The sequence below is a fragment of the Mastigoproctus giganteus genome, chromosome 1, assembly GCF_048544385.1.
Source record: "Mastigoproctus giganteus isolate SK-2022 chromosome 1, ASM4854438v1, whole genome shotgun sequence".
Lineage (NCBI taxonomy): Eukaryota > Metazoa > Arthropoda > Arachnida > Uropygi > Thelyphonidae > Mastigoproctus > Mastigoproctus giganteus.
In genome coordinates this window covers 230,504,600-230,523,283 of record NC_143575.1, presented here as the reverse complement: position 1 = coordinate 230,523,283, position 18,684 = coordinate 230,504,600, and the positions used below count along the sequence as shown (strand labels likewise).

General features: G+C 36.6%; 2 protein-coding genes across 2 annotated transcripts in view; both read right to left on the bottom strand.

The window, feature by feature from the left end:
* Positions 1–18,684, bottom strand: part of Dsor1 (mitogen-activated protein kinase kinase 1) — a 148,141-nt gene that overhangs the window by 40,477 nt on the left and 88,980 nt on the right. Inside the window, exon 5 of the mRNA XM_090384733.1 lies at positions 15,916–15,967. Coding sequence (XP_090240859.1) covers positions 15,916–15,967 — 52 coding nt within the window. The remainder of the gene's footprint in view (positions 1–15,915; positions 15,968–18,684) is intronic.
* On the bottom strand, positions 6,662–7,644 carry LOC150091588 (caspase drICE-like). The gene has a single exon (XM_090384720.1). It carries the CDS (start codon positions 7,585–7,587, stop codon positions 6,694–6,696), a length of 894 nt encoding a protein of 297 aa, XP_090240846.1. The 5' UTR covers positions 7,588–7,644; the 3' UTR covers positions 6,662–6,693.

The window sequence follows — 18,684 nt, the reverse complement described above, 5'->3', positions numbered from 1 at the left end:
ATACGACTCACACTTTCAATCAGTAAATCACCCAATCACTTTTAGGTGAACCTGCTGTACTTTCCAAACATTTCTGTATCAGAAACGGGGAGAGTGTACTCATGCATTTGTTTGACAAGGAGTGGAAGATAAGGAAAGATGAACATTCCTTTTGCTCTGTGTCAGTCCTCAGTCTTTTCGACTGTGATGTGTCATGGTTATTATCATTTGATTTAGGACATGAGCGCCAAGGCTCAATTGGAGAGAAATTGTCAAATTTCATGTTTGCTCCTTTTTGCCCTGGGAGAGTGGCTTTCTTCTCCCAGGTTACCGGCCCTGCCAAATGGAGGCAGGAGCGGTGCCACCAGTGACCAAGCGGTTGTAAAGTTTAGTGGCTTGTTAGTAATTAATATATATACTCTGAAAAAAGAAAGGTAGTTTTCCTTTCTTGGTTCTTGCTTTAACACTTGAAGCACAGAACCACTTTAGGTAAACAAAAGAGAAAACGATACTAGAAATAAAATTAAACTTTGTCGCTTAGAAATAGCACACTATATATCTCAGAGGAAATCGCTTGGCACTCGGGGCCAAGCAAGCAAATGTATGAGCTTATGCAGCATCAGCCAAAAAAAAAGCAAAAAAAAAAAAAAAAACACACCATTCCCTCCAAATGCCTGTCCAGTTCCTCCTTAAATTTATTCAACCTATCAACTTCCACAATGACAGATGGAAGTTTGTTCCAGCAATTAACCACCCGTTGGCTAAAGGCAATTTCCGCACATCTATTCTACATCTGTCTTTTCTTAATTTGAATTTATGCCCCCTTAAGTTCGTAATCTGAACAAGTGGAAGGATCCCATCAGAATTCAGCATGCTCAACCCATTCAAGGCCTTATACACCTCAATCAGATCACCGCACAGGTGCCTAGTCTCCAGTCACTGCAATTTGCAGAACTTAAGCCTCTCTTGCTAAGATGATCCCTTCATTCCCCTCACCAATCTTGTTGCCCTTGTCTGTACACGCTCAAGTAAATCTACATCCTTCCTAAAATGAGACTATTGAGTGAATGAATGAATAATGTTGATTAAACACGTTGCAGATTATGACATCTAAATGGAAAACCACTGCTTCAACTTGATCCAGATCGTTACAACAAATCATTCTTCTGTAATCATCGCTCAGCTATTGCTGTCAATAAGCTGAGCGATGAGATCGACAACAAATATTAATAAAGAAGTAAATTGGCAATTTTTAGAATAAATTTTTCTTGATTATTTGTGAAATAATTTTTTTTCATGTAATCTGTGATTTTTGTGTACTTTTTCTAGAAAGTTTGTTTTTTATGTAATATTTGTTTTTATATTGTGGAATTTTTTGTGATAGTTTTTATGTTATTTGTGATATGGGAAATATTTCATGTTATTTTTTTATTCGCAACATTAAAATTTTATCATGAAAAGAAATGTATCCATTATATTTCCTTAGTTGTTAAAAAAAGACGAATAAAAAATATGTGCATGTGCCAAGCATGCGCAAACATCCTTCGAGTTTATTTTGGGTATTTTGATTTGTATATACCAATTACGAAATAAAGAGCTTTTTTATTGTAAATATTTTATTGATCATTCACAAATTTTCATAATTTCTGGAAGACAAGATGCAATGGATTTATGATAACTAAAGTAAGAGATGTATACATGCGAGTGCAAAGTATCTAAATATCTCTGTAAAACAGTACTGATCTTGTAGTCGAAGCACCATACGCAGCTGTTAGGGGAACCTCACAATGGAATGGAATGAAAATGAGAGACAAAAAAAGAAATTGTTGACAAATATTTGTATTGTTGCAATCATACTTACTGCAGTAGTAACTTCAGGAAACATGATTGCGACATCATACTATTCAAAAATTCTAAAAAGTTAGAACTCCAGACACTGTCTTATCCAGTTATCATCGTACGGCGAGGCACGACGACCAAGTTTTTCAGTTTTCTTTTTTTTTTTTAGATATACCTAGGAACATTTTACACATTCACTTATATGCATGGTTAAGGGGGTAATAAGCCACATCTGTCCACCCCCCTAAATCCGCCCCTGACTCGAGATATCATACAACACGCGCGTGACGATAAATGCATCATGCGCTCTAATCACACTACTAGTAGTGCAATCGTGGGAAGCGCCTCTAGTGGAAGTCGCAGATGACGTCATTTCTGACCGATCAAATTTACTCGATAGAAAATCGGAAAAACTGCGAGCCCACTGTTAAAATATTCACAGCTCACTACTGGTGTTACATCATCTAAGTCATTTGCATGTGAGTCAGTGCAGTCATGTACATTGGCAGTGTCCAAAGTTTTGAATCCCAAGTCTTTTCCAATCTTCAAAATGTCATAGGCAATCGTCTAAACTTGAGATTCAAAACCAAAAGAATCATTTGCCAAATGGGGCCTATGGCAGGTATAAGCTAATCTGTCATCAAGTCACAAAGGAGGTTAGGCAAGCAAAGTCTCATTATGAGAAATCCTTGGCAAAGGATGCAAAGAAAAACAACAAAGACTTCTTTACTTTAGCATTAGCATTAGCCATTTAGCACTAGTAGAGGCATATGATGCAAGAAAGCAAGCTTATGCAGCATCAGCCAAAAAAAAAAAAAAAAACCCTTCCACTTCACCCCTCCGTTCGTTCGAAATACCTGTCCAGCTGAGCCTTAAATTTATTTAGGCTATCAACTTCCACAACAAGGGATGGAAGTCTGTTCTACCAACCAACTACCCGCTGGCTAAAGGCAAATTTCCGCACATCTATCCTACATCAGCCTTTCCTCAATTTCAATTTATGCCCTCTCAGGTGATTATTCTGGGCAAGAGGCAGTATCCCATCAGCATTGAGCATGCTCAAACCATTCAAGGCTTTGTACACCTCTATCAGATCACCTCGCCAGTGCCTAGTCTCCAGACACTGTAATTTGCAAAACTTAAGCCTTTCTTCGTAAGAGCAACCCTTCGTTCCATTCACTAACCTTGTGTCCATCTTGAAATGAGGCCTCCAGATCTGTATACAGTACTCAAGGTGCGGCCTGACCACTGCCTTATACAAGTGAATAATCACCTCCCTATCCCTGCTAGAAAAATTCCTGTATATCATTGATAAGACACCATGAGCTACTCTCTTGCAGCCCGTCTGCACTGCTGAGAGAACTTCATATCTGCCTGCACAATTACCCCCAGGTCCTTTTCATTCTCTACAATGGTCAGTGTAGTACCACAGAGTTGATACGTTGCTCTGGGGTTGCTGTTTCCCATATGTAGTACTTTACATTTGTTAACGTTAAACTTCATTTGCCACCTCTCAGTCCATCTGCTCAACCTTTCCAGATTCTGTTGCAGCAGCATAGCATCAGTAGCGTCCTTAACAGCCCTGCCAACCTTTGTATCGACATTAAGCTTGATATACCATCATCAATCAATATTATTTATAAATACAGAAAACAACAATGGACCCAACACTGAACTCTGAGGGACTCCACTAACAACATTAGTCCACGATGAGCAGTGTCCATTAATTACCACTCTCTGGTCTTCTGCCACTCAACCATCCCTTTATCCATAGCAACAATTTGCCACCAATGCCACACTGCTCCAATTTGTGCAGCAGTCTTCCATGTGCAACAGTATCAAAAGCATTTCTAAGATCCAAATATATAATATCAAAGTTATTCTCTGCATTCAATTCTTTTGTGACTACATCATAGTATCCAATCAAATTGGTCAGGCAAGACCTTTCCTTAACCAAACCATGCTGTGTCTAAGCTATAACTGAATTCTTGTCAAGATGATCCTGCAGTGCTTCTTTAAACAGTGCTTCTATTAATTTTCCTGGAACAGAAGTTAAACTCACAGGTCTATAATTACTTGTGTCAGCCTTTGATCCTCCTTTGTGAATTGGGGTTACATCTGCACATCTCCAGTCTGTAGGTACCTCCCCTGAGTCCAAGGAAGCTCTCATATTTATGGATAACGGATTAGCTCACTGCTAGTGTTTACTTCATCTATGGCATTCCCCTTTCTGAATAACTGCTCATGTGAATGTAGATGCAAAATACTGATTTAGTTTGTTAGCTACCTGAGCAGGATCATGAACAGTTGAACCATCGATATCAAGTGGACCAATCTGATTCATCCCCTTCCTTTTGGAGTTTACATAAGTAAAGAACTTGCTGTTTTTCTTTGCATCCCTTGCCAAAGATTTCTCGTAATCTGCCTTCGCCTGCCTAACCTCCTTTGTAACTTGGTTACAGATCAACTTATATCTATCATAGGCTTCTGTGTCACATGTTAATTTATATGTAGTATTTAAACTTATAATACTTATTTAAACTCTAGAAGGAAGGGGATGAATCAGATTGGATCACAAGATGTTGGTGGTTCGACTGTTGATGATCCTGCTCAGAGAGCTGACAAACTGAATGAGTATTCTGCATATACATTCACACATGAGGAATTCTGTAAGGAAGGGGAGGACAGAAATTTACTAAACTCTAACAGGGAGCTAAATGATTTTGTAATAACAGAGAGTAAAGTGAATGAGAAACTGTTGAATTTAAACATAAAAAAGGCACCTGGGGCAGATGGAATCTATCCATCTGCCCCAGGTGCTTGTAGATGATACAAAGGTTGGCAGGGGTGTTAATGATAGTAAAGACAGTATGCTACTGCAACAGGAACTAGAAAAGTTAGGTAGATGGGCTGAGAAGTGGCAACTGAAGTTTAATTTTGACAAATGCAAAGTACTGCATATGAGTAGCAGTAACCCAAGAGAAACATACCAACCATGTGGTACTACATTCAGGGAGGAGGAGAATGAAAAAGGACCTGGGATAATTGTGCAGTCGGATATGAAGTTCTCTGAGCAGTGCAGACGGGCAGCCAGAGCAGGTCATGGAGTTTTGTCAATGATATATAGGAATTTTGCTAGCAGAGACATGGAGGTGATTATATCATTGTATAAGGCAATTGTCAGGCCACACCTTGAGTACTGTGTACAGGCCTGGAGGCCTCACTTTAAGAAGAATGTAGAGTTATTATTATTATTATTATTATTTTATTATTATTATTATTACTAGCCATATAGTGCAAGGAAGCCTGAGGCTTATGCTGCACCAGCTAAAAAAAAAATTTCCGAGTTACCCAGAAAGAGAGAGAAGTAGAAGGGAATCACCAAGAAACAGAAGAATGGTGATATAGGATAGGTTGTTGTTGCTGCTATTATGATTTATACAGCATGTTAGTACTTGACACCATACTGTGCAGGCTGAAAATGAATAACTCACAGAGGAAACTTGCCCTACAAATGACACATAAGATCAGCTAATTACAGCTCAGAATAAGGATTTGGGATTCAAATTCAAACCTAGCCTTCCCTGAGTGAGAAGTGGTAAAATCATTATATCAGATAGGTCCACATTAATCCTCCCATAATATATATATATATATATATATATATATATATATATATATATATATACATACATACACACATACAACATTTAAAATATTCAAATCCAAAATAAAAGAAACTATCTGTAAATGGAATAATTTCCAGAAATCATACAGAAAAAGCAAAAAAAGTTGTCAACTATGGAACAATTTCGGAAACAAACATGGTTAATAAACATGTAAATGAAAACACACATATATATATATAACACAATAACATATGGCATATTTCATTTCATAACCCGAATCCATTAATTTAAAGCTCCCTTCTTATTTTAATATATGGCATCACTATTTAAGGCACTTGAACATTATATTTTAAGATTAAGTATCTTACAACAATACAGTAACTACCATTAAGCCAGTGAAAGAATTCCGATTTTCTATAAGATATTAAATAACTTCATGAGTAACTTCTATCTTTAAACAATATGCATGCAATGTTTCAGTTATAGGTGCTCTACAAGAATGCCTGAAATGTATTACAGTAGAACAGAAAACAAAAAAGAAACATCACCACATCATACCAAAATTATCAACTGCCATAAGGCAGCAGAAACACAAGAAAACCTATGGCTTCAGTTCTAAACAAATATAAATCTTAAATTTAAACTACATTTTTTTTTCATGTTTTGTAAAAAATTTAATATTTTAATAGATGCAACTGCGAATTATTTAAACATGTTTGTACTCCTTAGAATAAATAACTGAACCCTAAAATTGGTTTCACTTGTACACACTTCGGAAGTGTGATATTCTTCATATTACTCAACAATAAAAAGTTGATGTTCAATTTAGTGGTACCTATGTTTGTTTATTTTTTTTATGAGTTTTTTTTTTGCAGTCCTTTTTATACATTTACAGGTAAAATATCCCAAAATTTAAATACAATTCATATATTTATACTGAAGACGTAATTTGATTTTTTGATATGTTTAAGAAAAGGTCATACATACTTTTAAAGCTGTTTAAACATCAACTTCTTAAAATATGAAACATACACAGAGAACCAATTAATAAAGTATTCACAAAGCATAAATCAAAATATTTATAAATATAATAATGTTGTTTCGCCTTCAAGATATATTTGGCAAATGTTTTATCTAACCATTATGCATACATATTTGTTGCCTGAATTTAAATTAAAAAAAATAATAATAAAATAACCAGTGGTTGAAGTTTTATATAAACAATCAAGCATACTTAGGAAAATAATTACAATCTTTGAGGGAAATATACCTTCCTAGTTAACATGGACGTGATGCAAGGAATTTGCTTTTTGCCATGCATATCAGAATCAGTTGGTACGCAAGAAATAAATTCGTACGCAACGATTCGATTGACAATGGTTAGAAGACTTAGTAGATCTTTCTCTTGGCCGTACTTGTCCAGTGCAGCACATAATGCTTGAATAAACCACGATCCATTCATCGTATTTCTCCAGGAATAAAATCCTGGAATGGTTGAATAAGCAATGAGAAAATCGGCATGAGAAGGAATTCTATAAACATGCGATACGCTATCTGTTTCGTCATGAGAAAATAATTCTACTCCATGATCCAGCCTGTCACCTTGACAAGCCTGAATAAAAAATAATTTAGGTTTTCCAGCTAAAGTTGTACACGCATCTCCAAGAAAAGGCTTAAAGATGTGATCAGTTGGAAACCTACCATCTTTACCGTATAAAAAACCAGCATCGCCATGTGTCAAAATACAACAAGCGAAACAATCCCTGTCTTTATGGTTTTCTTTACTTATCTCCTCTAACGTACCCAAAATTTTTTCTGTGGTGAAGTCGGTGTGGATAGTTACATCGAAGTGCATCTGTCTGAAACACCGATTAAGATTGAAAGCATCAACATCAGTTCCTCTTCTGTCAGACAATTTTGTATGTTGTTCAAATTTTTTGTTATTGAAAATAAGGCATTTTCCACGTGAGGAATGGTTCATATTGTAACTTTCGCTATCTGGTGGGGTATCCATTATTCCCATGTTCCGAGAAGAAATAGGTTGGGGGCGAAAACAATCAAACAATGCATCTCTGGCATCACGAACATCTTCACTCATTTCGTGGTTACTTTGAGCCATGACTGTTTTTCCACAAAGCATTCAAAGGAAACAGAACAAATGACACACAGATACTGTAGTAACTACTCGAGGTAAGCCACCGACACAAACATTTCAAGATAACAAAGGGGTTGCTAGAAAGAGTACAGAGAAGGGCAACAAGATTGGTGAGAGGAACAAAGGGGTTATCTTACCAGGAGAGGCTTAAATTGTCAATTGCAGCATCTGGAGACTAGGCACCTGTGAGGTGATCTGAATGAGGTGTACAAGGCTTTGAATAGTTTGAGCAAGCTCAATGCTGATGGGATACTTCCACTTGCTAAGATTAAGAACCTTAGGGGGCATAGATTCAAATTGATGAAAAACAGTTGTAGACAGTTTCGTCCTTGAAGTTGTCACAGACATTCTCTCAGATATGCCAGACAAGCTGCACTTGCTACCTGGGAGTCTAAAACGCTGATGGAACAGATATTCGGGTGACACTCAAGTCAAGTGGACTCAATTTCGACAAAGTCCGGACGGTCTGTGACAGCCAAATGCTCTGCTTGCACCTTCACGACAGTGGGACTGTTAGTAATCCTGGGTATAATCTCCATGCACAAGTACATGGTGGGTGACCACCCAGGTGTGAACCAACATAAGCAGGGGTCGAGGTGTGGAGGAATGCCGCCCCTCTATGATACCAGGCAGTACTAGGTGGTAGATGACTCTCATCAACCTGTGCAAGACTCTCATCAACCACTTTGCTTATTGGAGGTTTGCAGTGGTGGAACCCATGTTTAGTCTCTAGTGCTAAGTTCTGGTCAACCCTTCCCTATCTCTTCCATCATGCAGTATGATTGATGACTTTTGAGGTTATGATGACTATTGTAGCAAGATCCAATATTCCTTACATTTCGAAGGTACAGCTCTAAAACGGTGTTCGCAGGCCGGCAGCTAGTTAGTACACCGGACCGAACCTATTGGTAACTCTCTAGGAGGCTTCTGGATCAGCTAGTGTATAATCTTGCTACCTCTACTCTGTTGGATAGTGACTGGAGGGAGTCCGAGTAGTGTGTATGCGTGGAGCATTATCGAGGCCACGTTATGTCAATTATCTGGGTATATTCTTACCATATGTCCATTCTGATGTTCCCTGTCAGACACTTGGCAATTTGGAATCTACTCTCTTTGATCTTCTCTGGCTTAAAATCTCTACCTCATTGAGTAAAATTCATCTGTTGTCTCTACCGTTCTCTTAACTCCACTAATCACTTGGAGCTCTTTGACTTTTTCTTTTTGCAACTTGACTTTCTCTAGTCCAACTTTCCTAACAATGAGGTAATTTTCCTTGGTGATTTTAATGTTCACAACTCCAGCTGGCTTCCATTTTCTAGTCACACCGACCCAGCAGGTTGAGATGCTGAGGCTTTTGCAATTACTAATGACCTAGCACAGATTGTTCATTTACCTACAAGAATACCGGACAGTCCTAATCATACAGCCAATACGCTTGATCTTTTTCTCACAAACAACCCTTCTAAGTACACGGTCGAAGTGAGAGGTCCTTTAGGCACTTCAGATCACAACTTGGTGATTGTCTCTTCTCCAATGGAACCTTTATCTCATGGCTATTCCCAACCTCGTGTTGTTTGGCATTACAAGAATGCAAAATGGGATGACCTGCGAGACTTCTTTTCTTCTTTTCCTTGGTCGGATTACTGTTTCAAAACTCCTGATGTCAACGTTTGCTCAGATCGTGTCAGTGAAATTATTCTTGCAGGAATGGAATCCTTTATCCCACACTCCACTTTAAAATCTCGTCCTTTATCTAAACCTTGGTTTTCCAATAAATGTGCTAAGGCTGTTCAAGAGAAGAATGTTGCATATCGTAATTGGCTTGTTTCTAATTCTTCAGTTTCATTTTCTGCCTACACCAAAGCTCGCAACAATTGTAAAGCAGTTATTAATCAGTCCAAACTAGAGTTTGAACAGGCTAAGAGTAGAAAACTTGCTTCTTGCCCTAATGGTAGCCGAGCATTCTGGTCTCTTGCCAAAGCTATTGGCCACAACTTTTGCCTATCTCTGCTTCCACCTCTGTCCAAACCAGATGGTTCTGTTGTCACTTCAGCCAAGGATAAAGCTGACCTGCTAGCATCCCATTTTTCTTCCAGCTCATCTATTAATGAACTTGGTAAAACACCTCCCACCATTCCCAACACGGTCCATTCAATGCCTCCTGTGGTCTTCCGTCAAAAGAATATCAGAAGGATTTTGATGAATCTTGATGCTAAGAAAGCTCCAGGTCCTGATGGTATTTCTCCACTTGTTCTCAAAATCTGTGCTCCTGAACTTACTCCTATTCTTTGCCGCCTTTTTTCACTTTCTTATTCCAAAGGTGTTTTTCCTTCTGCTTGGAAATTTGCTCATATCCAGCCAGTTCCTAAAAATTGCTCTTGACATCTGTGTTTCGATCGTGTTTGGCATAAAGGTCTTCTAAACAAGCTTCCATCTTATGGTTTGCCAACTGATTTTAGTAATTGGTTATCCAGTTATCTCTCTGATCGCTCATTGAGAGTGATTGTAGATGGCTCTCTGTCTTCTAACTTCTCCACTAATGCCGGTGTCCCCCAAGGTGCAGTTCTTTCCCCCACTCTTTTCCTCTTGTATATTAATGACCTTCTTCCATTGACTGGAAATCCTATCCATAGTTTTGCCGATGATAGCACATTGCATTCCACTTTCACTTTTAAGAAACCTTGCCCTGTTCAATCTGCTTCAACTTCTCAAAAATCTGCTACCAATTCCTTAAATGTTCGATCTTCAGGTAATTCTCCAGTGGGGCAAAGACAACTTAGTTGATTTCAAACCTTCTAAAACTCAGTCTTGTCTTATATCTCGCAAAAAGGATTCTTCTGCTCCTATGCATATCTTTAGTGACACTCCGATATCTAGGCAAAATGATATATCTCTTTCGGGGATTACCCTGACTTCTAATCTCTCTTGGTACAAGCACATTACAAATATTGCTTCCTCTGCATCTAAAAAACTTGGTTTTCTCTTTCGCTCTCGGCATTACTTTTCTTCCAAACAGCTGCTCACTCTGTATAAATCGCAAATCCTCCCTGCCATGGAATATTCTTCCCACATCTGGGGTGGTGCCCCCAAAACCTCTCTCAGGCTTCTTGATTCCATTCAGAAGAGGGCAGTTAGGTTAATTAATGATTCATCTCTAACAGAGTCTCTCCACTCGCTGTCTCATAGACGTACTGTTTCTGCTGCATGCCTCTTCTACAGATACTTCCATGGGCACTGTTCTTCTGAATTGGCTTCTATAATTCCCACTCTCTCTTTCAAAACAGTCCAAACACACGCCACCACCAGCCAACATCCATTTACTGTCCAACTTCACACTCACAGAACCAACTTTTCATCTTCCTCGTTTATTCATTCAACTGCTGTTTTCTGGAACAACCTTCCTTCATACATATTTCCAGAAAATTACAGTCTACAGAAGTTCAATCCAATGTCAACAATATCTTCTTTCGTCTTTTCAACCTCCAACCCAAGCACAGTACTAAGTACTATAGGTTCTAATACCTCTCGTGTTTGGTGTTTACATAAAAAAAAATATAAAAAAAATTGATGTGTGCAAGTTGCCTTTAGCCAGCAGATAGTTGATTGCTGGAACAGACTTGCAGACTTGTGGAAGTTGATAGCCTAAATAAATTTAAGGCTGAACTAGACAAACTGGTGTGTCTGGATGGATAAAATGGGAAGGTTTTTTTTTTTTTTTTTTGGCTGATGCTATATAAGCTTGCTTTCTTGCATCATATGCCTCAACTAATACTAAGTATCATTTTTTTCCTCATCGTGTTTGCTTTGGTTTCTTTTTAAAAAGTTATCTATTTTGAAAGGGTTCAGTAACTTTAGTTAAATCTGCTAAAAGAAAATACATTTAAGAATTTGCACGCAAAATCAAAAGATTTCTTACTATAACACTTTTAGCACCTTTAAAGTTAGCACTATACAGTACCTATTGCAGCAGCGCAACTGAGCAAAACCCAGAAGAAACCTGTTAAAGCTGAGAATCGCATGAGGTAGTATCCTCTGTGTGTAACGACACTACAGCAACAACGATCATACACTCAAAGTATTTCGTAAATTTTTTCTTACTAAATAAAGTCAATTAACAATAATAATTAATAAGAAAAAATTTCAAGAATACTGTCAAAGTGTCAAATTTTGACTGTTTTTCAGATTAAAATGTTGCAAAATACATAATTTTCCTTCAATCACTAAAAAAGAAAGCATAAATTTTAGGAGATATAAAAAATTATTTGATTGCCTTCATTCAGTTTGTTTTGAGCTATTAAAAAAATAACTGAATGATCAAAGTTAAAATTATATGAGGCTAATTTTGACCCCTATGATTTTAACTTTAGCCAATCAATAGAAAAAAACGACTGTTTGATATAAAAATAGAAATATTAGTCTAAAAAATTTGTAGTCAAAGTTAAAATTTATGTGTTTTGTATAACATTGACCAGGTGGTCAAAGTAATACATATGTTAGGCAAAGTTATACTTATTGGAGTGAAAAGTATCTCTTAAATTTTATTTTTAAGAATACTTCTGTAAAACTTTATAATTTGCAAAGTTTTCCACACATATTCACTAAAGAGATGTTTAGTTAACTCGCCAAAATCAACAAAAGCAATTTAAAAGGGCACAAAGTTTTGTTTTTGTAAAAAGAAATTGACTAACTATTTCAGTGCCAAAGTACCAGCTTTTTGTTTTATGAATTTAACAAATTAAACATCACTTTTATAACAAGTTACTAACCTCAGAGCCATGCAAGGCAAGTATTCTAACTAAAATTGGAGATTTTGTACCGAAAATTGCCATAATGTGACTACTTTGGGGGAAGAAAAAAAAAAATCTATTATCATTTATCGGTTAGTGTTTGACTGGTGGTCGAAGTCAAACATTTTGACGGTATTAATAAAATCGAATATTTCCAAGAGAAACATTGATAACAGTGCTTTTTAACTATCGAGTTCACATCATATATCATGAATACAGTGGAGGCAAAATAACTTATAAATCCATTTTCATTTTTCTTTCCGAGAAGGTTCAAGAGTATCTCTTACAGAAAATTACATTTTTTATTATTACGTGCCTATTATGTAGGCTTAATTAATAAGCGCATTTACAGAAGTTCTTGATAGGAGGACAAAGGTAAGGTAAATCTATCTGGTGGTCACTTGCATGTTTTCTGTTGAAATCGACTACCAAATTCTACGACATTATTATACAATCCTACGCTATTTCGTAGAATTTGAAGTGTTGGGTGAAAAAAATGATTTTTTAGAAAAGACTGGCATGAATTTTTGTAGAATATTGCAGAAAGTTTAGAAATAGAAAGCACCTTTTTTAAATACAAATATTGATATAAAATTTTTTTTAGCTTAAGCAAAGGTGCTCACGAGCACCCATTTTAGGATTGGTCATGAGCAAAATTAATTTTTTTAAAGAGCACAATGGTGCTCATGAGCACCAGGTTAAGAACCCCTGCCCTAGATGGTGACGGTCTATAATAATACCATGTCGCCAGGTAGTGTCAAATGCCTTTTCAATATCTAAGTTACATGGATAGATATTTTTTCATGACAAAGGTAGTGTCAAATATTCCATTCAGCTTTGATGAGCATGTCAAGAGTGGATCTGTTCTTACAAAAGCCATACTGATGACCTGATAAAAGAGTCTCTGATTCTAAGATCCACATAAGTCTCATATGAACTATTCTCTCAAATATTTTTCCCATTCAGCTAGTAAGAGATATTGGTGTATAATTTTGAACCAAGGAAGGGTCTTTGCCCAGTTTTAGTAAGGAAAGAATGAAAGAGTGCTGCCAGTAAAGAGGATAAACATTTTCTTAGAAAATCCGATTATACTCTATTTCAATAATCCGATATTTTATTTCTTCTACGCTAATGCAAGGAGAAATAAAAAATTAAATATTATAATAAAGTTACACAATAAATTGCAAAGATATCATAATGCAATTTCAGACACTGTCATTTTGTCAACTTACTATGATTTTCAGTGACCATCCATATCTTTTATTAGACAATTCTTTCACTTGGAAATAATGCTGAAACAATGCAAAACCGGCTATGGTTTTTTTTTTTTCCCTTTCTTTCCCAACCATTTATTAGATTGATGTCTTGCTAAAAGGGGCTATTATTTAAATACATTTCTTTTCAACAATGATCAATGCTCTAAGATTTGAAAAATTTTATCTATTTGAAAAAGATGTGCCACAGTAGAATCAAATTCCTGACAAAGTGATTTGGATTTGTTTTTAGGTTCTAAAGCTTGAGCTGACTTACACATCCATACACAGCTGGATTTGGTCATTTTGTTGTTAATTAATATATATCAGCTGTCAATACTGGTGCAAGACAAGAGTAGTAGGTGGCTACTACTCTGCCCAATAACTTAAATCATTAGATTATTGATGACTCAAGCCAATCACTCACTAGTCACATCGCTAATAAATAACACTAAAGAAACAGTCAAAAGGCATAACTTATGGAGGTACATTTATTATGAGAATGAAACCTCACTGTGTAGATTGTTTTAATAAAAAATAGGAATATGAACCATTATGATCCCAATCTAGAAGGTAATAATAACGAAGTTGAAAAGAAGTTACATCATAGAAAGAACACAACTTTGAAACAAACACTAGTAGTGCCTGACAAAAGACCAATGCTGAGCACTGCATACTGTATGACGATCATTAACTAAAAGCAACAATGTCAAAAATCATAACCAAATCTTGGTTAGGTAAGGTTCTCTAACAAATGGTGTAACATTCCCATCACACAAGGGATGAGAACCTTAAAGCCAGCAATGTGCCCTTCCACTCATCTCTGAAGGTCACAACTTCAACCTAAAAGCAATCTGCAGTTAGAGCAGTAGTTCATCATTCTAACTCCAACCACAGCATTGAGGAAAAACAGATGCAAGTCTACTATCTGCTCCCCTTCCTCTCCCCCTTAATGTCAGCAAAAGAACCTTACACATTTCCAACACCCTCCCTTAATATCAAATGACCAGGTCACTAAATTTAAACAGCATTCTACTTTTAATCTCTGAGAGAGCCTTTTCACCTTAACATAAAAGTGAAACAAACTTAGCTTCTGCTGTACAAGTCAGTAGATTTTCCACTTTTAGAAGAACTCCCAGACTAAAAAATTGGAGCCACTAATATGAAGAGTTACTCCATAGCTCTTCCTCCCTCAGCAACATCCCAAACTTGTATCTCATTTCAACACAATAACTTGGACGAAACCCATTAGGAGCAATAGTCACCATGAATTATACTGAAACAGAACAAACTGCATCACTGAACAGGTCACAGCTCTGGCCTCTCTTACATGACCCCAAGTGAGCAAAACATCATGCAGCAATAGCATTTCAATCAAAAAGAAGCCAAGGAAAAACATTTTTCATGCACCCAATAAATTTTAAGTATAATGTTTGTTATCACAGCCAATTAGTGTGGCAATTTTAAAACTGTTTAACCATTAAGCTTAGTAACATTCTTGCTATTGGTCATTGCTAAGTATACAATATCAGCATGACTTTGTTTTACAACATATGTTTTAAAGTGGTATTTTTTTTAAACATGTTTTCTCTCATATAACTTTCTACCAACCGTTATCACTACCACTGAAGTAGATCCTCAAAGTAGGATTATGCATGTAGGTCTAAGATTGTAACACATGGTTTATACCTCATTTCTTCATTAAAAGAATTTTATATACTTATATCCATCTGTATTTTACCATTTTCAAACATTTGAGGCAAGAGGTTTTCACAAATAGTATACCTTTACAGCTTTCGGTGAGAAATTACATTTACACAAAAACAGTCTAATATGAAGTTTTAAAACTGCAAAGGTAATTAAATACTACTCTGTAAACATTTTTGGACATTGCTGCTTTTTGAATGAATTTTGACAATTTGTAATAAATTTATAAGATTAAAATCTGTACTTTCCTCAAGGCCTATTATTACTTTGACACCAGGTACATGAGTGGAAGGGAAGTTTCTTTATATGCAGTTTGATGATTTTGCTTTGTAAGTCTCCAAGATATAAATTATTCTTTAGTGAATTAGTTCACTTTTACAAGTACAGTAAAAAAACCTCATGGTTACTCTAGTGCATAACATTTGTAATATACTTTCATCTTACTGAATAGATTTTATATAAAAGAATAAAATGCTTCCCTTTTTTGGAGCCCTTTATGCATTACACTGAGATCTATATTTAAATCACAAGTCAATAATCTTTGTTAAAGTATACCAAAAGCTCACCTCTATGCATAATTTGATGTTTCTCTCGTAGATAATTTAATCCCTTCAGAACCTATAAACATAATGATTCAAAATTAACAAACAATGATTATGACACAATGGGCAAGAAAATATGTAACCTTCTAGATTCAGCTAAGAATTAGAGGATAACATATTTTCTTTCCCTTTATTAAATGAAGAGTAAAAAAAGGTACTGCACTGGATTCATTGTAGGTTGGAGGAAATCAGGAAGTCATTAAAGATACAAATCCCTGAAATATTCACAATACAGTCAGCTGTATATAAAAACAACTGATTTTTAAAAAAAAAAATAACCTTGCAACAGTACATCAGATTTTAAGACACAAGCTAACATTAAAGCATATAAGCCATCTTTTTTGAAGTCTAATTTAGAAGTGATTTCCAAGTGTTTATCTGTCACATCATAACTGTTATTTATTTCATTTTCCTTTAATTTAAAGCAAAGAAATTTGCCTTGATGTTGTCTATATTTAATCAAGGGGTAGAATTTTTTTCAGCCTGGTCTGTACTTGTTAATAGGAGAGACTGCTTCTACAGGAATGGGATACACTTAAATAGAAAGGGTGCAAGAATGTTTGCTGATGCTGTCGAGGCAGTGTTAGGTGGGTTGGAAAACTGCTAGATTGAGGGGATACAAGGATTAATAGATTAACAGTAGCCACTGGCAGAGGTGAAAGAGATTCTTGCACTGCTTCTATTGGAATGAGCAGCAGCTTGGAAAATAAGATGCAGGATATTTCAGAGACTGCGGGGAGTCATTGGGGTACAAGTAAACACATGGATTGTGTTAGAGTAGCTAAGAAAAAGAACAGGTGCATGTATACTTGCATGTACACCAATGCTAGGAGTTTGGTAAATAAATTTGATAAATTTGAGGTATTGCTCAAAGCATCAAAGGCAGATATTGTTGGGATATCAGAGACGTGGTGTCACACAGATAAGTAATGCAGAACTGGAATTTGGGGAGTACAACGTCTACAGAAAGGATAGACAGGATGGGAAAGGAGGAGGGGTTAAGCTATTAGTTAAGAAACACATAAAATCCAAGGAAGCGAAGCCAGTCGGCATCGCTGGACAGTGCAGTGTAGAGTCAGTTTGGTGTGACATAAGCATTGGGAGATCAAAATTGAGAGTAGGAGTGTGCTATAGGCCTAATGACTCTGAGTATAATAAGAAACTGTACAGGGAAATAGTGGGCCAGTAAATCAGAGAGTCTTATAATGGGGGATTTTAATTTCCCAGATATTGACTGGAATTTGGGGGCTGGTCACTCACACACTAGCAAGGCTTTTGTGGATTTATTGGATGATTGTTTTCTACATCAGCATGTTCGGGAGGCGACTAGAGGGACTAATACTCTTGATTTGATTATCAGTAGTGATTCTTCATGATTTAAGAATCTGCAGATAAATGAACCACAAGGTGGCAGTGATCACAGTGTGCTGAAGTGGGATTTACTCAAAGAGGTAACTACCATTAGGGGGGAAAGGGTTATTGCTTTTGTAAAGGCGACTACGATGGACTGAGACAGTATTTAAATTCTATACAATGGGACCAACTGATGATGTTACCAACAGCAAATTCAAAATGGGAAGCATTCAAAGAACTTATCTTGGAAGCTACTAGGCTTTACATATCAACTAAGAAATATTGTTAAAGGTTTAGGCCTAAATGGATGTCAGATGAACTAATGAGACATATGGCAGAGACAAAAAATGCATGGGATACATACAAATTAACACGTGACACAGCCTATGATAGATACAAGTTGATCTGTAACCAAGTTACAAAGGAGGTTAGGCAGGCAAAGGCAGATTACGAGAAATCTCTGGCAAGGGATGCAAAGAAAAACAGCAGAGTTCTTTACTTATGTAAACTCTAGAAGGAAGGGGATGAATCAGATTGGTCCACTTGATATTGATGGGTCAACTGTTGATGATCCTGCTCAGGTAGCTAACAAACTGAATGAATATTTTGCATCGACATTCACACATGAGGAGTTATTCAGCGAGAGGAATGCCAGAGGTGTATTGAACTCTGGCAGTAAGCTAGAGAATCTTGTAATAACTGAGAGTAAAGTGGAGGAGAAATTATTGAAGATAAATACAAGAAAGGCACCTGCGGTGGATGGGATCTATCCAGTTATATTAAAGGAGGCAGAAAAGGAAGTAAGCAAACTCTTAGCCATAATTATGAGAGCTTCCTTGGACTCAGGGGAAGTACCCATGGACTGGTGATGTGCAAATGTGACCCCAATTCACAAAGGAGGATCAAAGGGCGACACAAGTAATTATAGACCTGTTAGTTTAACTTCTGTTCCCGGAAAATTAATGGAGGCACTGGTTAAAGAAGCACTGCAGGATCATCTAGACAAGACTTCAGTTATAGCTCAGACACAGCATGGTTTTGTTAAGGGGAAGTCTTGCCTGACCAATTTGACTGGATACTATGATGCAGTAACAAAAGAACTGGATGCAGGGAATAACTTTGATATTATATACTTGGATCTTAGAAAGGTTTTTGATACTGTTGCACATGGAAGACTGCTGCACAAATTGGAGCAGTGTGGCATTGGAGGCAAATTGCTGCTATGGATAAAGGGGTGGTTGAGGGGTAGAAGACAGAGAGTGGTAATCAATGGACACTGCTCATCATGGACTAATGTTATTAGTGGAGTCACTCAGGGTTCAGTATTGGGTCCATTATTGTTTTCTGTATTTATAAATGATATTGATGATGGTATATCAA

Coding starts and splice junctions, on each gene's coding strand:
- LOC150091588 (XM_090384720.1), bottom strand. CDS start 7,587: ATGCTTTGTGGAAAAACAGTCATGGCTCAAAGTAACCACGAAATGAGT.